General features: G+C 47.9%; 1 protein-coding gene across 1 annotated transcript; it reads right to left on the bottom strand.

Annotated features, from left to right (window-relative positions):
- Positions 1 to 3467: 3467 nt before the first annotated feature.
- Positions 3468 to 11722, bottom strand: LOC308551617 (keratin, type II cytoskeletal 2 oral-like; the record flags this gene model as incomplete). The annotated part of the gene is given in 11 exon segments (XM_081126307.1): positions 3468 to 3669; positions 3812 to 3816; positions 3819 to 4021; positions 4434 to 4468; positions 5886 to 6106; positions 6750 to 6875; positions 6984 to 7148; positions 7686 to 7781; positions 8462 to 8522; positions 9877 to 10097; positions 11108 to 11722. Coding segments are annotated over 11 exon segments (1950 nt in total).
- Between the last annotated feature and the right edge of the window lie 9544 nt (positions 11723 to 21266).

Raw genomic sequence — 21266 nt, 5'->3', positions numbered from 1 at the left:
CGTGCACACATGTGCATCTGAGTGTGTGGGGTCAGAAGACCCAGGGCATCAGCCATGTGTGGATGGGGAAACTAGGCAGACTCCTTCAGCCCTGCATTAAAAATTGTACTTAATTCTAACTGAACAGCAGTAATTATCCAAAGCTGAAAAAAAACCTCTTAGAAATGCCCCAAGTCTAGGTTTCCTTCATACTTCATCACAAAGTGTTATTCTTGGACAGCTAAGACCCTGCATCTTAATTACCAGTTCCTCAGGGCAAAAAGTGAATGAAATAAATTTACGGGCATTCAAATGGGAACTGTGCTGGCCTTGACTGTGAGTAACCTCATCTTTAATAAGGCAGACCACCTGGCTTGAAACAACCCAATATTAGTCTTAAGGTGGGAGTGAGAAAGGAGTGCCCTAGTGCATACATTTGCTAACTGCTCTCCCCAGCTGTCAGTAAGGGTGGATTGGAGGTGGTCAGCCTGAGCAGTCTAGAGGCAGGGAAACAGGAGTTTATGTCTTTAGCCAGGGATCAGCTACTTGAGAGTCATTCCTTCTTGGACACCAGAGCAGGGGCCCTCAGAATCTCAGCCAGTGGAAGAAAGAGTCCCCAGAATGGATAGAGGAGGCAAGAGAGAAGCTGGGGAGACTGACTCAATTAGCACATCAATCCCTGCCCCATCCACAACTCAGCTTTTCTGAATGCCCCAGGCAAAGGTTTATACCTAATCAGATAGCACCAAGCCAGGGATGCCCACTGCACTCCAAATCCCTGCAGAACTTTCTAACAGTCTTCGCATATGTGGAGTGCCGCCCACTGCGCATACCCTGGGACCTCCCACCTGGTCTCCATTACTGACCTCCAGGAGCCACGCCCTGCCTCCAGCCACTATGGCCGAGCTCATTATTCTTGATGACTGCACAACATTCTATTATAGGGAGGAAGCACATTTTGATACATATGTTATTTCTACTTTTTCTACTATAATGAACAACCCGCCTCCAGGCTATGGGAACCTTCTGGACTTAATGAACTCAATAGGCTGGGAGAGGCTCCTGCTCTGGATGACAGGAGAATCCATCTTGGAAAGACTGCAGCTCTTCATTAATGTTAGGTGCTGTGGGTCACAAAGATAACGATCTGCCCCTCCCAGGACTTCTGCTTTTCCTGAATCACCTCTTGTATTCAGTAACCCCTGGTACTCCTCCAAAGTAATCGCCTCTCTCTGGTGCTTTTGAGAGTCAGACCTCCCTGGAGCAAGACTAGGTGTAGCATTCCACTTGGACGCCCCCCCCCCACACACACACACACACAGGTTCTTGTGTCAGCAAAGTGGAATAAAGCCATCACAGCCCTGCTTGTTCCAAATACCACAAGCAGGCTCTACCTGAATCTTCTGTGCACTCACAGCTCTTGGGTAAGAGTTTCAGTGCTTCAAACCCAGTAGCCCACCTGTGTGGAGTCTTTGACTATTTGGGAGTGCCTGTCCAGGTGTTAAACAGCTGCCCTGTCTTCAGATTTCTGACTCTTATATTCTGCTTACCATTAAGGAAAATTAGAACTATGGGAATAAACTAAAAAAAGATGTCCTTTACCCAAAAGCCACATGTGAAAATCAATTCTTAGTCTTGAGTTTGCAATTCTTTTATCTTTGACTTCTAGCCCTGATGTAGCCCCACTGTTTTGAGAGAAGCCTCTTTTTTCAAAGTATCATTTTTTGGGGGGGGATATATTTCTTAGCTGACTACTCAGGCTAATCTAGTAGATTTAATCTTAAGATTTCTATGATTACCCATTTTAAGATCTAAGTATTAAATAGTTGTACTTTTTAGCTGTGTTATGAAGGCAAAAATACTTTCTTCATTGGAGTAACTATTTTGCTGGGCACCCTCTTTCATCTCTCAAGGCAAGTATCTCTCTCTCTCCTAAGCTCCAAGGGCCCCAATTTTGCCTCTGAAACTTACTTACTGACCCCATTTCTTCTATGGTTCACTTCTACCTCTGTGACTTTCTAATAAACTTTCCCTTACAGTTTGAGTCTTGGGTCTGAATTCTTTCTTAACCAGCACTCAAATACCAATACTGCTAAACCCAGGTCTAACACCTGGTGCCATTTTTCTGCTGCTAACAGAATGAGCTTTACTAGAGTAGCACTCCTACCCTTCCTTCCCTGATGATTGAGTTTGGAAGGAAGAACTAGGCTTGCATAGCTCTGCCCCTCCATCTCTTAGGATTGGGCTGTCCATAGCAAGCTTTTGTTCTGCTCTGCTACCTACCATGAGGGGTCTGACTCTGTAGGGAAGACCATAATGGCGTAATGCTGTCTCTGCCCAGGGCAAAATCTGGCCTAATCCTGAGGTCCTGAAAGAAGAAACACATTTCACCAAAGAATAAGCCACATTCTCCAATATCTGCTGTGTTGATAATAAAGGCAGATTGGCTCTCCATTTACTCATTCCTTTGTCTTTTTTAATTGGCTCAGACCTGGTCAGGGAAAAGAGGGTGTCATATATTGATCCCTTCAGATCTCAGGAGCTGTGTTTGCAGAAAGAGAATTTGCACTGTGTCTGGCTGGCATGGGAGTGGAGCAAAGGAGTCAAAGTCCCGGTGAAGTCTATTTCCTTAATGAACTGCAAAACCCCCTTTTTCCAAGGCTGGATCATGGAGGCCTGCCCAGAGGCAGGAGGATGGATGAGAAGGCCTTGGGAGTGGAGGGGGGGGGTCCCCACTTAAGCAACATAAGTACTCTTGGGTAAACCTATCACAAGAAACCCAACCAAGTGGATAAAGGAGAAACCAAGACAATTCAGTGTCCTTTATACCCACTACTGAACTTCTAGAGGACCACCATCCACAGCTAATTTCCCTCTACTCTTGTTCATTCTGTGACTCCTCGAATGAAAGTCAAACACCAAAATGTGAAATACACTGCAATTTATTGAGAAAAGAAAATGCGACATAATCATCACCAGAGGATCCACAGCCAGGGGAATTAAGGAGATAGAAGTAAGTCAAGATATGATGCCCAGATGCGGGGAAGGAACCCTGGGAACCAACAATCCAGAGATCTTGACCATCCACCCTCTAGCACTGGCCCCACTGCACAGCCCTCCTCAGGTGGGGCTGAAACATGCCAGGTTCATCCATCAACCCCCAGGGAAAGAGGGAGATAGGCCAGAGTGGGACGAGGCCAGGCTGGGAAGGTCCACACTGGTTTTGGCTCAAGTGTTGCTGTCCAAAGTCAGGGGCCATCACAAGGTCACCTCTAGAGACATCATCATCCCAGACTAGCAGCTGGCCCTCCCTGGCCTAGGAGACGTCTTAGGGATGGAGGAGCCAAGAAGAAGTTCAGCCCCTTCTCCAGGGAACTTGAGGAAAAGCAAGGTTGGGGTTTGCACCTGTTGATGCTAAGCAGAGAGCGGGAAGTGCTGCTGCAGGCTGAGAGGGAAGCAGGTGGGCATGGAAACTTGGCCCTGGAGGATCACTTGGAGCTGTGCTGGCTGGAGCTGGGGGTCTGAGAGAAGCGGATACCAGTGCTGCCTCCACTGCCAGACTTGTAGCCACTGCCTCCAGAGGACTGGATGCCGCCAGAACTGGAGCCAATTCCACTCTGGCTCACAGAGCTGCTGCCTCCACTGCTGAGCCTGCTGCCAGTGCCACCACTCTGGTAGCCTCCACTGCTACTGCCACTCTGGTAGCCCCCAGTGCCGCTGCCACTCTGGTAGCCCCCAGTGCCGCTGCCACTCTGGTAGCCCCCAGTGCCGCTGCCACTCTGGTAGCCCCCAGTGCCGCTGCCACTCTGGTAGCCCCCAGTGCCGCTGCCACTCTGGTAGCCTCCGGTGCTGCCGCCGCTAACGCCACCATAACCACTGCCGTTGCCACCGCTTACTCCTCTGTGGCCACCACTGCCGCCTCTGTAGCCACCGCTGCTGCTGCCGCCTCTGTAGCCACCGCTGCTGCTGCCACTGACCCCTCCAAAGCCCCCACGGCTCCCACCAGAGCTGCTGCTTGTGCTGGTGACGTTGCTGACCACAGCTGCAGGAGAATAGCCACTCGATTCAGGCTAAAGGCCCAGGTCTGTATCCCAGCTCCACCCTACTTGGCTGTGTGACTTAGAGAAAGATACTCAACTTCTCTGAAGCCTCAGTTGGTAAAAAAAAAAAAAAAAAAAAGAGTAAACCTGACCCTCTGGTGCCCTTTTCCAAAAGCAAGAGCCAGCAGTATACACAGGAATATCTGGTTCTCCAACCTAGGGAACTCCCCAAGACCACAGGGTGTGCCAGTTTACACTAGGGACAGAGTGTGTGGCCTTGGCCTGAGACCCTAGGTACCATTTGGAGGCCTGTTCTCCTTGCACTGGTCAGGTTTTCCTGCCTGAAGGTCAGGGAGGATGTTTCTAATTCCTCTTTTTTATAACCCAGGAGAAGGTTTTTGAAGGGCTACTTACAAATGCTCACAGCACTCTGACACTCTCCAGACATCCTAAAAAAAGAAGAGGGGAGGTGAATTATTTCTACAATGAGTCATTAGCCAAACTGCTGAGGGTTCATAACTTTGGGGGTCACATTCTCCCATTTGCCCAACTAGAGGTCAAGTTCCCAGGGGAATGAAAGTTATCCCAAGCCTGATTCCATGGCCAGGTCTCCCCAGGAAATGGGCTGCTTCTGGGGTCTGAGATGTCCAGAAACTCCACCAGCCACCCTCCATCTCTCATCTTCTTTCCCTTCATTCCCAAGATTATATTCCAGGCAAATCCCACTGAATTAGCCCATTCGCACCTCTCCTCCCCTGCTGAGACTGTCTTCCCACCCTGCCCTCCATTTCCACCCAGCCCTGGCCTTTTCATTTCTGACTTTCCTCTTCCCCAGTGAGCCCTCCTGGGCGTGCTGGTGGTGACCATGATGGTTGTTCAAGGTGGGGAAAATGTGAGAGGAGCTGACACTCAACACATGGGGAATTTGAAAATGTCCTGCCCACACTGCCCATCTTCCTGTGCCTCAATTGTGTTCACGGGGCAGGCATGTCCGCATATCCGAGCAGACATGAAAGGTCTGCACACCTCGCCCATGTGGGCCCCACTGGTGTCGACATCTCACAACTCCCAGTACACAGAGCACCACCTTCACTCTCACTCCTCTCCGTGGAGACTCCTAAGACATCCTTAAGTTTTCTTCTCACACTTGAGTTTTGTTTTCTCCATTAGCCTGGGAGCTGCCCAGGGACAGAGGCTATGAACATGGGCTGCCTGGAGCAGCTTGTCAGCAGAAAGATATCTCAATTCTTGACACGCCTTTAGCATTTGATATCCACTCACTAAGCCATTACCTGCTGCTTGCTATTGAGTTATTTTCCAGAGAAAGTATGTATCAGCCACCTCCTTATATGGACTCAGGCTCATGGGTGGGTGATTCCAGAACTGTCTATACTAAGCTGTCCATATGGTTACCACTAGCCACATAAAGATATTTAAATTTATTGAAATTAAATCAGATGTAAAGCTCAGTTCCTCAGTTGCACCAGCCACATTTCAAGTGCTCAAACAGCTAGTGTCTATTGCATTGGACAGCACAGATACAGAACATTTTGTCATCTCAGAAAGTTCCAGTGGACGGCACTATAACTTTTTTATGATCCCAAAGCACTTTTTCTTATACATCTCACGTAATAAAGATCAGCAAAGGTATGTAATACAATATTGACACCCATGATAAGTTGAAGAGTTGGATAATATTAATTAACAAAAAATAATGGGGCTTGAATGCTAAATGCTGTCATTCATTCAGGAAGTCCCTTGCCCTTTGTCTGAGTTGTCCTCTCCTTATCATTCTGACTTCTTTCTTCACTATCAAACACCACTCTAAAATTATATCTGCAGAATGCTGACCCCACTGCCCCTCACCTGCACTCCTCGCCCTCCAGCAGCTTTCTGTAGGTGGCGATCTCCACATCCAGGGCCAGCTTGACATTCATCAGCTCCTGGTATTCGCGCAGCAGCCGGGCCATGTCATCCTTGGCCTTCTGTAGGGCAGCCTGCAGCTCTTGGAGCTTGGCGTTAGCGTCCTTGAGGGCCATCTCCCCACGCTGCTCAGCTTCAGCAATGGCTGCCTGGAGGTTGGCGTGCTAAGGCAAGGGGGAGTAGGAGATCAATTAGCATAGTGACCAGGAAACAAGCAGCTGATCTTTCCTGAGAGGAGGTCTCTTCCCCATCCAGCACCCTTTCATTCCCTTCCTTAGAAATTCAGTGGAGCATGCTCAGAAAACAGAAGTCAGTTTTGAGGTGGTTCATTCTTCTCTGGCCCATTATAATTGATTCATGTCTCATCAAGAAAAGGAACACTGATTTGCCGGTAAAGGTAGTAGTGGTCTGGTAAGTGGTTCTTTTCAGTAAAACTGTTTTAAAATTCCCTTGCCTAATCATTTCATTCCAGTGATATAAATTAGCCATCAAGTTTATGTGAAGTACGTGACAAATAGCTCACTGGGAGCAGATCCTACTGAGAGCTGAGTGTTTAAGGTCACCCCTACAGTTGCAAGATTTGCTAGGCAAACCAGCATGGGCAACCATCTCTCCTTAGACAGCCTTCAAGAAGCCCAGCCTCCAGGAGGAACATCTGGAGAAACAGAATGTCCCAGAGACCATTCTGTCCCACATGTGACACCATGAAAGGACAGAGAAAGCAGGTGGCAGAGGCACAGCCGTTGCTTCTCTTTCTCTCCAGGGCCCAGAAGACTTCCAGGATCTCTCCATTGATCTCAGACCCACCTGTTTTTTAACGTTCTCAATCTCGGCCCGCAGCCTCTGGATCAGCCTGTTGAGCTCCATGATCTCACTCTTGGTGCTCTTCACGTCATCCCCGTGTCTGCCGGCTGTGGTCTGCAGCTCCCCAAGCTGACAGAGAAGAAGCCAGTCAACATGTTTTTGCAAAATGTGGAAGCATTCTTGATGAGGGTCAGCAGGGCCTAAACTGGAGTGTGGGGAGAGGGGGAGGGCTCCCACCTTGGTCTGGTACAGGGCCTCAGCTTCAGCCTTGCTCTTCTGAGCGATCTCCTCATATTGGGCCTTGACCTCGGCGATGATGCTGTCCAGGTCCAGGCAGCGGTTGTTGTCCATGGAGAGGACCACAGACGTGTCACTCACATGACTCTGCATCTGGGACAGCTCCTGCAGGGAACATGGATGGTCATCTTCACTATCCCCTGGCCCCAGGGGATGTTGGGAATGAAATATTTCAAGAATTTTGGTCAGCAGATATATCTCTCAGTGGGGCCAGGAATGGGGCAGTTAGAATAATAAGCTTGCATTTCAGGCCTGGCTACAGACTAAAGAATGTCAAATAACAAAGCTAAAGGAAAAGGAAATATACAAATATAATTCAGTGTCAGTCTGAAAGTGTCAGCCAGTAGCGTACCGTGTGGGTTTCCACGGGGAAGGGCACTCTGAAGGTGCTAGCTGGGATAGGAGCCAGAGGGAAGGGTAGAACAAAATGGGAAAGTAAAGCAGACAGAGAGGGACCCTGGGCTGTGCAGGCTGGGGGAGCTAAGTTAGCATCGCCTGGGTAGGGTGGAGCTGAGCTCTGAGCCCTGTCATTGCTTTTGTGTGTGTTCTGCCACTTGACTGTCCCCTAAAGTTACACTTGAGAAACATGTTTGGGAAGATGCAGGCAGGAAGGCTCTGCAGCTTGGCGAACCAAGGAATCACCATCTCATAGAGGGTCCTCAGGAAGTTGAGCTCATCTGTCAGGCTGTCGGCCTTGGCCTGCAGCTCCACCTTGTTCATGTAGGCGGCGTCGACGTCCTGGGGGTGGGAAGGAAAGGGGCAGAAAGCCAAAAGATGACCCTCTGCTCCTCTGCCACCCAGAGCTCTTTCCTAAGTCTTCATCTCCCCTTTGTCCCTCACCTACCCCTCCTACTAATTGTGACTTCTCACCTTCCCTCTTTTAAAAAAAAGAAGAAAAGGTGTGGTTTTTTCCCCACTTAATTGCTTTGACCAGTAAAACCCCAGTGCTATAACAAACTATAAACCATGTCAGCCAGGCATGGAGTAAGGGTAGAAAAACACATTTATCCAATATGCAACTTTGGTTATATGGTACCCAAAACCCACCCTCCTAAATAGAAATAAAGATATTCTTCTACCACTTCATCTGGATGATAACTGATTTAAACAAGTGACAAGTATTCGTGGATGGTTACTGTTAACAACATCCGAATAGAGTTGAGGGCTGAAAACCTTGATTAATGCTATACAAAAGATGTTCATTATTAGTTGACATCACTAATCAGCTCCTCAGTCATATTATACACTGTCTTCTCCACCAGCAATGTACTCAGAGCAGCTTCCTTCATCAAACACTTCATTTCCAAATGCAAGGAAAAATGGGCTTAAGGTCACTGTGCCCCGCAGCTGGCCCTGCTCTCTCCATGGTGGCAGTGCCCAGAAAGGGAGCCTCGGCCCGCCCGTCCCAGCGCACTTACCTTCTTGAGTCCCACAAACTCATTCTCGGCCTCAGTGCGTTTGTTGATCTCATCTTCATACCTGGGACAGAACGAGGCACAGGCTTGGACAGTGATATTTCAGAATTTAAAAAAAGACAAGGATCTCAAGCACTCATGTGGAACCTCCTCCCTCAGAGACGGGACCAGCCACACAGGGCCTGAGGCTCAGGAGGCCCTCACACTTGACTTAATGCTCTGCTGGCACCATCTGAAATTCTTAATAATTTTTTTAACAAGGGCCCTGCATTTTCATTTTGCACTGCACCCCCAAATGTATATAGCCAGTTCTGCCGAAGGGCCTTTCAGAGCTCTGGCCACTGCCTCGCCCTCCTCCAAGTCCCAGTGACAGACTGAGGTGTGGGCAGGCCGGGTAGAGGGAGACTTCAAGGAACCCGGCCCCCAGCTCCCACGGACATCACCAAGCACAGCGCGTGCATGTGAGGCCCAGAGGGGTATTTGCTCAGAGCGGGCGTTTCTGTTTCTCTTTCCATTAATCAGAGGTGCTTCTTATAGGAATTTGGGATAAGAATGAACTCGTGTCTTCTGAATGCATCAAAGTTATGACTTCGTGCCTGTTAATAACTAAAATCTCCCACTGAGAGTTTGGATTTCATGAAGGTTAGACTGGAATGGTTCCAGGAAAAAAGAGGTTTCTGAGCAATGAGAATATGAGTTGCCACTGGATTCCCAGAGCCCAGCAGAGATCCTGCCACAGATGAGCGCCCACCAGATCTGTGCAGTTGAACTGGAATGGGGCTCGCCCTGAGCAGGTGTGCCCACCCCCGTGGGTCCTGACCTCTGAGGCTGTCTGGAGCTCCCTCCACACCTTGAGAGGCCCTGTCTACCTCTCATGGACCTCAGGAGGTATGAGCTACAGCCCTAAACTGTATGAGGAGGCTGACTGAAGCTGCAGAGACGGGATTGGATTAGACACACTGCAAGTGCTTTACACAGCAGGTCCTGGACTGTCTCCCAGACTCCCTGGGACCTGTGGGGCACTCAGACTTCTGGAACCCACACACCCCCACTGATTCCGGATGTCTAGGACTAGAGTACAGGAATGTACATTTTTTACATATTTCCAAAGGGGTTCCTATGTACAGTAAGTGTGTAGGGCTCTCCATTCTAAAGGGCTTCAAACTCTGTGAGGTTCTCCTGTCCATCTGGGCTGGTGTAGGAGGGGGCCTGCCCAGACTAAAAAGCATGTCATAATCTGCCTCCTAGAAGTCTCAGTACCCACCCTCTCACCCCCTTCTGCTTGGTCATCCTTCCCTCAATAAATCCATCCAAGAGTATTGACTGAAGGTGCAGTTGGGAACAGTTAAAATCCCAAATTGGGGTCACACCTCCCTGCTGACCCCCCAGAAGAGGAAACTGCCCAGTTGGGCCCTCACTTCTTTTTGAAGTCTTCCACCAGGACCTGCATGTTCTTCAGCTCTCCCTCCAGGTTCCCCCTCTCCCCCAGAGCCAAATCCAGCTGTCTGCGGAGGAAGCTGATGTAGGATTCAAAGAAAGGCTCCAGGCTGTTGGGGCCCGAGCCGGAGCCCGTTGTCTGCTGCTGGAGCAGATTCCATTTGGTTTCCAGGACTTTGTTCTGCTGTTCCAGGAACCGCACCTGCATCCCAAAGGGTAGAAATAAGGGACATGAACTCAGTTTTTTAAACGGCAATAGCCTGTTTTTTGTTGTTGTTTTGTTTAGTTGGAAGGGTTGTTGTTTGGGATTTGAAAAGCATGAGGATTTAGAAAAGGGAGAGCTAGAACATAAGTGCTTACTCTAAACCTATTTCACATATTCTGTCTCATTTAATGCTCACAACCATCTATAAAGGAGATGTTATCCCCATGAGCCTCAGTTTCCTTATCTACAGTTGCCCAAAGTGATGGGGCTACCAAGTGACAAAGCTAAGAGTCAAACCAAGCACTTGCCCTGTCTACTGGGATCCTTCAGAATACATCTAAAAGAGGGCAGCGTAAATAAAGTTATTTATCATTGAAAACTTGTTCACCTCTATGCAGGCCATGAAAACAGTCAATGAGGTCCACTTTTCTCAGGTTGTTTCAGATTTTCTTTAGATTTACAGGTAATCTAGGTTTAACTTCCAACCCCAGCTTCATTCCCTAGACCAAGCACACCCTCCCCTGCACCAGCATGGACCCCTCAGTTTAATAGTTGCGGAAGCACAGTACCATTCAGAAGGCAGGTCAGTTGCCAACACTCATCACTGAGAGGCAGTCCCAAGATTTCCATGAGTGCAAGCTTGATTACCAGCTAGTTTAGATTATCAAGCAATTGCTTTTCAAGAGTAATTGAAAATTAGCTGTTATAGTGTCATGGCTAATGCCCTAATCTTAAAAAGATCTAAGAGCATGTTTGGACCTTCACCTCATTTCCCCTGGTCCTATCCCTAGAAGGAAATCAGGAGCCAGTATTCTTCCCCCATTTCATAGTTGGGAAAACAGGGCCCAAAGAGCAAGAGAGTCAGGCTCACTTGTAAGGGCCAAGGCAGAACCAGGACAAGAAGCCACACCCCTGCCTCTAAGCCAAGTAGACCCCATTGGCATCTTTCTATATCAACCCCATGGGTGGCCCAAACCCCCTAAAATACCCCTGGGCTTTTCCCTCACCTTATCAATGAAAGAGGCAAATTTGTTGTTGAGGGTCTTGATCTGCTCCCGCTCCTGGGTCTTGACCTGCCCAATCTGAGGGTCGATCTCCACATTGAGGGGCTGCAGGAGGCTCTGGTTGACTGTCACTTCCTGGATTCCCCCAGGGAAGCCACCAGGACCAAAGCCACCAGGCCCACCAAAGCCACCAGGCCCACCAAAACCACCAGCTCCACCAAAGCCACCAGCCCCACCAAAGCCACCAGCTCCTCCAAAGCCACCAGCCCCTCCAAAGCCACCAGCCCCTCCAAAGCCACCTCCCATTCCTCTTCCACTACCAAAACCACCTCCGTAGCCACCACCAAAGCCACTGCCACAGCTGCTACGGCCTCCCCCAAAGCCTCCAGTCCGGGAGCCACCAGCCACGCTGATGGAGATGCTCTTGTTGCCACCCAGGTTGTAGAGGCTGCGGCTGCCAAAGCCACCTGCCCCGCTCTGGAACCCACAGGCTCCTCCCCCGGCTCCCCTAGAGCGAGCGACACAGCTCATCCTGCTGTTGCCAGAGACCACGGCAGAGCGGCCGGAGAAGCCCTGGCTCCCACCACTGAAGGATTTCTTGCAGACTTGTCTGTTCATGGTGAGAGCTTGAAGGTGAGCTAGCAATCACTTAGCAAGAGCTGAGAGGGATGAAGGCAGAGGATGGGCACAACAGAGGAGACTGGCCTTTATATACCAAACAGTTTGGCTTGGCAGAAGGAGAGGCCAGCAATTAGCTAAGAGTCATCTTGGGTTTGGTTTGCCTTCTAGGCAATAAGTTATTTCTAAGTTCCCAACACACCTCAAAAATAATCCTCTGGACCAAAATGACTTTGCTTTCTTAGCTTAATCACCCAAACTTGCCTTGGTTGACAAAAGACTGGAGCTCTCCACCCTCCCTTCTTGTGATTTCCTCAAGGGTCTCCGGGAACTCAAACAGAGCGTGATCCAGCAGGATAAGCTGGGTTTTCACACCAGGCAATCAAGAGCCACTGAGCTCCATGACACAAGGGAGAGGATAAGGCCTCTTCCAGGTGGGCTGTGTCCCTTCATCCAGTGCCAGAGTGCCATGGCCCAGTGACATGTCATTTGCGACCTGTGCCCACCACTTCAGGGAAATCTCCAGAGGAGGGCTTGGGCAGGGGAAGTGGATGAGAAGGACACTGACCCCACAGGTGTATCTGGCACCACCTCCGCCAAAGGTGTCCGTTTAAGCCAGCCTGCCACTTGGGCTGAGAAATGCTGCTCATGGGAAGCAAATGTGGAGATAAAATGTGTGACCCGTGGGAAAAGTGAGGGCCATATGGAAGCAAACAAGTGTGAGGCTTGGACATGGACAGGAAGGAGTCTCAGACCAAACCCCTCCACCGCCATCCTAGACCAACAGCAGGTGATTTCTGGATCCAGAAGCAAGAGAGGAGAGCATGTGGGCATCCTTCACTTGACTGATGGAGTCAGCTCAGAGACCCCATTCGTCTTGAGATGAGAGTGTGAGCTGTGTCAGATCTGGTGGCCTTAGCATCCCCTCTCCCCTCAGCACGTGGTCTGAGTTAGATCCCCCTCCCTGTTTTCCCACCATACCCTATACTTTTCCCACTGTGGCCCTGACTCAGTGCGTACTTATCCGCTCATTTGTCAGTGTCCCCCTAGGCCTGAGCTTGTTGAAAGGAGGAAACGAGTCCCGTTCATCCTCCATCTGCAGCTTCTTGCATAGGGTAAGCGCAACACAAACACATCTTAACTGACTGATGGCCAGTGTCTAAGAACATAAATATCTAGGTCCAGGCCCCACCCCAGTCTTATGGAATGAAGATCTTCACAGAAAGGACTTGAATGTCTGTATTTTTAACAAGCCCTCTCGTCATTCTTTTTTTTTTCCCCCCAAAATATATCTTTATTGATTTCAGAGAGAGGAAAGGAGAGGGAGAGAGAGAGAGAAACATCAATGATGAAAGAGTCATTTATCAAGCCCACAACCCAGGCATGTGCCCTGACCGGGAATCGAACCCCAATCGCCTGGATCCTAGGTCGACGCTCAACCGCTGAGCCACGCCTGGCCGGGCCCTCCTGTCATTCTTAAGTTGGGGAAGCCCTGGTCTAGACTATGAGTGTTCCATCTGAGCTGGGGAGTGTGGGGAGGGGAATGAAGACCCTTGGTGGCAGAGTGGGTACACTGACACATTACTGCTCCAACTTACAACAGCTCAACTGTCCCCTACCCCCACGCAACCCACCTCCACACTCAGCCATACCACACATGGCAAGGGCAAATTCTCAGGTTGTTGTCTACATATGGGACTACACAAGGTTTGACAGGAGCAGAGGGGGGTGATTCTAGACTCCCCCAGGAATAGGTGGTTGCTATATCTCCAGAATTCCAGTCAAATCAGCAGTAAGCACTCTGTCTTTTTGGGATGGTTTCCAGACAAGGCAGTCTGGGGCAGAAGACTGACCTAAAAGACCCTGAAGAACCCCAAGAGGAGCAATTGTGAGTTCTCTGCTGCTAATTCTCAGTTCTCTGCTCTGCAGTCTGACTAGAGCCAGTCTGCGTGGTTAGAATCCCAGATCCACCACTCACTAGCTCTTTGACCTTAGAAAAGTCATTAACTTTTATGCGTCTCGGTTTCCTCAACTATAAAATGAGGGTGATAATAGCAGGTACTTTGTGGGGTTATTGTGAACTTTAAACAAGTTATAAAATGCTCCATACAGTATGTGAACTGCTAGTACTCTATTTGGAGACATGGGGGAAGGGAATAACTTATGTCTGGCCTCAGCTATTCTCAAAACAACTTTGCACCCCTGAGAAACTCATGAAAGGATGGTAGGGAAAGGAAGCTGAGTGTGAGTGGAGAGTAAGAAAATCAACTGGAAGAGTAGAGAGCAAGACCTCTGCTCAGATGGATTTGGGTTGGGTGACCTTGGGCTGTGATGTAACACATAAGTCTGTGTTCTGATCTGTCAAATCCCTTCCTACCTCATTGGTTGGTGGTGAGCCTCACAGGATAAATGTAAGTGAAAGTCCTTTGAAAATTACAAATTGCCACACAAGAGTAAGGTAACTGTGGTCTGAGAGAAAGCCTGTCATCATGGACTTCAGAAGATCTGGGTTCATATCCCTTGTCTACCTCTCACTGTGTGGTGAACTTGGACAAGGGCCTTGACTTCTTTGTGCCACTCTTTCCTTATTTGTAAAATGAGAATTCCACCTTACTTGCAGGACTGTTTTAATATTTAAGAAGTGTCCAGCAACAAATGTTTGGATTTTTGTAAAAACATTACCCATCCAATCACGAAGAGGATTCTGTGTTGGGTTCTTCTTTGAGACGTTTACTCCACCCATTAATTGAGTGCCAATCTCTCTTGCTGAGGTCTTTATTGGTATCCGCTGAAATTCCTTTAAAAGCAGACCAAATACCCTCCCTGGGAAAAAGGCTGAGCCAGGCTCACCTGAAGCCCCAGGTGAGAGCCTAAAGCAAACAAGGAAAGACATCAGTGTCTCCGATGCCCTTCCCCTCCCTTGGCTCCAGGGCTGAGGCAGTGGTGGCAGCCTCCTGAGCATGGCTCATCTCTGCCACCCTAGCATAGGCTGGAGAGAAGGGCTGGAGAGAGGCGATGGGCAGATCACAAAAGCACGGGTTGGGCTGGGTTCCCTTAATCCACGTCTCCCAAGCCTGCCAAAGCATCACCTTATTTTGCCACTTGGAGTTGTTTTCTCAGCAGTTGAGTGAAGTCGCTGGAAATATCCAGAGTTAGCATCCTTGGCAACGTGTTTCTTACTCACTGCAGGATCTTTTAGAGCAGTGGCGCCTAAATGGGCTGCCTGCTGTCAACAGTCTGAGTTCTAGTCATGCGCCTGCCAGAACCATCTGTGTGAAGGTTGCCAAGTGGTGGAGAGCTCTGGGTCTCTATTTCCTCATCTATAAAATAGGGGGAATTGTCACCAGGCAGTTATTTCCTAACTGAATTGTTCTCTGGTATTTGCTGCAGTGAGAATGTTTAGAGTGACCTGCAATGTAATTGTGGGTGGAGGTATCATGAGACAGTAGTCATTACCTGCAGGTCAAGGGGAGCAACATCCCTCTCCACCTGGGGCCAAGGATGAAGGGGTGAGAGTTACACGCTCCTTTATATGTGTGGATTCATGGCTCCAACTTTCTAGGTCATTATTAATTTGTTTTCCAAAAAATGAAAAATGAACAATCATTCTAGATATGCTGCCTTGGACTAAGATTACCATTGTTTTCTCCTTTTTATTTATCATCTTAAAATAAAAACTTATCACTACTAAAATAAGGTTATTTAACAAATGAACAGTAAAAATATATTACCATATAGAGCTAGCTCCCTTTACAGCTAAAGCTTGTTAAAAGGTATGCTAAATCCTTCAGTTACTAAGTCTTAGCTGTTAGCAATCACAATTTATTCTAATTCTGGTCTTCTCTTCAGACTTGGTTAAAATAGTCTTCAACTCACCCCTAAATCCTTGTCAGGTACTAGATTCTCTCCTAGGGCTTGTCTAGGGCAGAGTTCTATCCCCAAGATCACCTTGATTAAAAGGTTCTGTGGTCAAATAAATTTGGGAAATGAAAATTCTATAGCTTTCTCTTGGGATTTTAATAAAACTCATTCACATATTAAAAGCCCTGAGAAGTCCTGTAGAAAAGAATCATTTACTTTTACTTAATCAAAGCTTCCCAAACAAACTTAACAACAAAACCTTTCTATCTTGACCCCTATTAACACGCAATTGAATATACTTGGAGAAGCACTAGTCCAACTACGCATCCAGAATGGAAAAGAATATGCAGATAGGGCAGTTGGGGTTAAGGCATAAGGTCAGGGAGACTTGCCTCATCCCTGGAAAGAAAGCACTTGCTCCAAGTGAGAGAGACAGAGGAAGCTGAGAGCAGACTAAGACCTGCAGGTTACAGAAGCTGGGGGAAGGACTCTGGGATGCTGGAAAATGGAAAAGGTCCCTGAGGACCAATTCTCCTATCAATGTATATTTCTCAGCAGCCATGGATCTTGCTGGATCTTTTGGAAAGCCATTGACCTTCCTTCAGGGAGCACCATGGGAAAGGGGCCTCATACCTGTTCATTGGATGCTGGATTTTCTGGAATGCAAGTGACAGCACCTCCTCCCTCTCTTACCCTGCAGCTTGGAAGAGTGGAAAACATGGAGGCCTTGGAGTTAGGCCCGTGTTCAAAGCTCAGCCTCTCCACTTTCCAGTTACATGGCCTCCAGGAAGTTGTTTTACCCTTAGGCCTCAGTTTTCTGGTCTGTAAGTTGGGGTTAGCATAGCCTCCTCATCGGGCTTCAGGGAGGACTACAGGAAGCAGTGTTAGAAGGCCCTACACTGGGCAGGTGCTCAGCCTATAGCAGCCCTTGTGATGGTAATGTCTATGTACGAAGCCCTTCTAGGAGTTGTCAGTTTGGAGGTTGAGGAAGAAGGAGGAGTTCTAAAGGGTAGTCAGTCCTATTTAAGGTCAATGCAGCATTGAAGTCTGGTTTCTGCATAAAATTGCAAAGAATCACAGCTTCTGAATTGTGAGGTACATAAAAGCCATTCTCTCCTGCCTGGCCAAGCCAGTTTTCCACTCCAGGCTCATCAGTAATATAAACCATCAATCAACAAATATTTATTGAGTTACTGCATACTTTCCAGAATTGTGGGGACTATGATTTAGTGAAAATAATTTCCTCTTTCAAATCTTTGATTCTTTCACCTGTCTGTGAAAAATTTATAAAAATGGCTACCATTGTGTGCCTGCCATATGCCAGGCACTGAATTAGGCTGTCTACAAGTATCATTTCTAATTGTCATAAAAACTGTGCAGGTTAGGATTTCTATTCCCACTTTATAAATAACGAATAAGCTTAATGAAGTTAATTAATTTGCCCCAAATCAATGAGCTGACTGAGCTGGGATTCTAATCAGTCGATTCAGCTCCGAAGCTTGTCATAAATTCATGGATCATTTTTGTCTATATGGGCTTCGGCAAGTCAAAGTATACCATCCCAGAGGGAAGTGTCCACTTTGACAGTTAAAGAACCCACCCATACTGTGATTGACAGATGTGCCTTGAAGCATCAACTGTGTTAATGAAATAGGTTTAAACCTACAAATTCTTCTTTGTCATCAAAGAGAAACACCCATCATTATCAAGGTATTTGCCCCAATCAATCTTTCTGACTTCTCCACTGGAGACCAGAACTCTCCAGAGTTGACAGTAGCTCACCCGCCCTCACAAGGCCTCAGCTGGGGAAACCTCTCCTGCTAATACAGGAACTTCAGGTTTGGTTTCTGGCTCCTCAAGAGTCCAGAGAGTTGTTAGCACCATGCGCCAGGGCTGGTACAAGAGGGGGCACCCAGGACTCCAAGAAGTAAGCCAGGCCTGTTCAGCAGCATAGCACAGAGGTTACAGTGCAGGCTTTGGATCTGAGGCCCATATCTGCCACATCCTTTCTGATGCCAGACATGTTAATGGTACCCTGCCTCCAAGCTCCAGTTTCCTCATCTGGAAAATGAGGATAATTACCACCTGTCTCCTATAGTGCTTGTGAGGATTAAATGAGATGACATGCAAAATGTCCAGTGAATGATTTGCACAAGTCACAACCAAAAAAAATGTTAGTTGTTTAAATCATGTTGTTAAATATGTCAGGACAGCAATTGCATTTAAGTCCCCCCTACACACACACACACCTGTCCTTTTCAAGTACCTCATTAGCTCAGTGACATTCAGAGTGCCTAAATGTGCCAAGCCCTGTGCTGGACATTGAGAGGCACAAAAATGAAGAAGTCACATCCATCCCTTGAACCCACTTCCGTTCTAGTATGGAGAGCAGGCACTGAAACTAGTCATTTTAATATAATATAGCGAGTGATACAAAGAGGCTAACAGAGAGCAATGGGAACACAAACAGACATTCAGAGCCACGTAGGAGGTCCAGGAAAGCACTCAGGAGGCAGTGCCTGAGTGATCTTCAATGAGAAATCAGGGCTAGTCAAGAAAATGAAAATGGAATGAGTATTCCTGGCCAGGGGGACAGATTATCAAAGACACAGAGGCATTAAACAGCCAGGTTTAAAACAGAATCGCAGGCTCAGGTCTTGAAAGTACCCACATAAGGCCACATGTTTACCTGGCTCATTTCCTATGTCTTTACCCAGAATAAAAGGGCATTTCCATTTTAAAACAAACTTCTAGATATGTATACTTGCCCAAATTCAGAATGGTCTCTATTCAGCTCAGTTATAACGAATATCACAGCCATGGTCCTTTCCTAAGGAGAGGGGTGAATGAAATGACCTCTTGCTTGGATGCAGGATTTCCCAAAAGAAGCTCTATTGACATTTGAGACTGGAGAGTTCTTTGTAGTGGGGCCTGTTGTGTGCACTGTAGGATGTTTAGTAGCAACCAGACCCCTACCCTCAAAATGCCCGTAGCACAACTCCAGTTGTGACAGCCAAAAATGCCGTCAGACATTCCCTCAGTGGGATTGCTGTCACTGAGAATCACTGCTTTATTGCCATCTAGGACTATCCTTCCCTGCCCCATCTTCCCCAGGAGTTGCCCAAGCTGTCACCATTTGGTGATGCCACCATGGGTTCCAGAGGTATCAGATTGTTCCCACTCTATCTCCATCAATGGTTAGGAGAACCAACTAGCCTTCAGCCTAGGCAGAAGCATTAGTGGTGATTATCTTGATTTTGGGCACAAAAGATATGTGCGTTAAGCAGTTTGCATGCCAGAGGGGCTTGTGCAGATATAGATAAAATATGTGAAGAAGAGTTCTCAGAACTCTGAGTTTTTCTCAGTCAGCCCAGGATTGTTGCAAGGCATCCACATTCCTAGTCCTGGCTGCAGAGAGAGAATGTACTTGGGCTAAAGTGCTGAGAGGCAGAGAGAAGGAGCAGCCAAATTCCAAAAGACAAGATTTCTGATGATTGGCTATAAAAACCCCACCCTGCCCTAGACACAACAGAGAAGCATCATATAGATATTTACCTACAAATTACCCCAAACTTTATATTTAAACCTCCATCGTCAACAGTCACAGATGGATTATCCACAAGCAGATTCTTGTGAGAAACAATCCCCTGATTTTCCTAACTGAGCCTTTTGTGACTGTGTCACCATCACTGCTAATTGTTCTGGCCTGTAGTGTAACCTGCATTCCAGAAAGAAATAACCTGAAATCTTAAAACACATGTAGGTCTCCTGAACATCAAAGGATGGGTGAACCAGTGAGTCAACAAGCTCATAGAACAGGAAGGAGCTATTGAGTGTTCTTCCCAGTTGGGGGAGGGAGACTCAAGAGGGAAGTGGGCAGAGAGGAATGAATGGGGGTGGGAGTGGAGTGGGGGGATAGAAGTTGCATCTTCTGTGTCATCACAGGAGGATGTATCACTCCACATTCAAGGACAAGAGATGTGGAACAAAGCAGAGAGAGCAAAAGAAGTACTTAACCATTGACCAATGGCCCCAAATCCCAGATTAGGACCCAAGCGTATAAGTCAGCATTATTCAACAATCTCTAGAGTTTCCCCTGTGGGCAAAAACATGCCTTAAAGGACAGGACAAGAATGGACAGCACAGCACCAACTTGCTCCCTACACAAAGAACGAAAGTCTCGTCAAGTACAAGAAAGCAAATCCAAGCCCAGCAACTAAAGAGCACTTGAAAAGCCAACATACAAGAAGTTCTATAAATGCTGAGGTGAAAGGAAGAGAAGGAACACTCAGGAACCAGGTAAAGTTCCCCGGAGGTGTTTCAGCCTGAATTAGAAATGGTCAGGGCTGGGCTGCAAATATCCAGCCAAGCATGGAATTAACTCCTTCGGTCTCAGGTTCTGGCACCAAGCTCACCTGCCTGGCCATTCCTCTGGCATGATAACACCTCCTAGAAATAGCCCTCTCCATGGTGCCATTCCTCCTGGCTACTCTCTCCTTTGAGAAGTTCCATGGATTTCCCCACCCCCTGCTACTAGAGGGCTACTGAGGAGGGGTAGGTGGGTCACTTATAAACCCTCACAGAATGAACAGGGGCCAGTGGACATTGGTTAGAGTGCAGGGAGGAGCGGCAAAGGCAAGAGGTCTGGGTGTGTGCCTTGAGACAAGTGGACAGTGTCCCGAGGAAGACTGGGCCTGTTCTGGGTTTCCCTTGGAACCCATTTAGAAACCTTTGACTTCTTAGGTAGAGGCATTCTGGAAAACTCAAGCTTTACTACCTGGCTGGTTGTCATCCTGTCCCTCGCTCTACATGCTGGGCTTCCTTGGAACTCAGCCTCCCTTCCCTTTCCGGGAGAACTCATCAGTGCCATGGCTTTAGGAAGCCCCCTAACTATCCTCACACTGATGTTGTCCAAATGTGAGCCGCCAGCCCTGACCGGCCTCCCTTATGAATCCACACTCACATCTCCACCTGCAGCTCAAAGCAGACTTGCTTAAAGCAAGGTCCCCACTGAGTTCTTCCTCAGACCCATGCCATCTCCTCTCACCTCAGTAGATGGCATCACCAGCCACCCACCTGCTCACCCTGGGAAACCAGGCATCCTGGTAAGTCTCCGCGCTCCTATCCACCCCCCACCCCCAACATCCAGTCCATTAACAAGTCTTGCCATTTCTCCAATTCAGCCCCTGGTTTCTTTTTTCATACACTTAATCACAACTTGAAGTTCTTTTATTTTTCATTTTGTTGTTGAAATGAGAGCAGGAGGCAACATCTTGTTTTTGCTCACCAGTGCAGCTCCAACATTTAGCCGAGTGCCGGAGAGTGAATACTTAATGAAGGTTGGGTGAAAGAGGAACTCATTAATAATGACTTCACCCAGAGTGACACAGTTGTCCCATAACTGGCCTGGCACATTCCCATAGGACCAATTCTCTGAGCTGGGGCAGGCATTGAGTCTCCCTGCCTATCTCTCTTTGGCCACAGAGGGATACCAGCCAAAAAAAGCATCTTTCTGCCCCAAAATGAAGCAACGATTACTAAATCCCATCTCCTTGGAAGAGCCTTCCCAGGATCAGAGCGGGATTGTCATTGACTGAACTGAACTGCACTGCTCTGCCAAACATGGACATGGGATTGCCACACAGATGCCTTCCAGCCCCAGTTGCTGGTTTTCCTTATTTAT

The sequence above is a fragment of the Miniopterus schreibersii genome (assembly GCF_964146895.1).
Source record: "Miniopterus schreibersii genome assembly, chromosome: 2".
NCBI lineage: Eukaryota > Metazoa > Chordata > Mammalia > Chiroptera > Miniopteridae > Miniopterus > Miniopterus schreibersii.
This window is presented reverse-complemented; position numbering and strand designations above follow the sequence as displayed.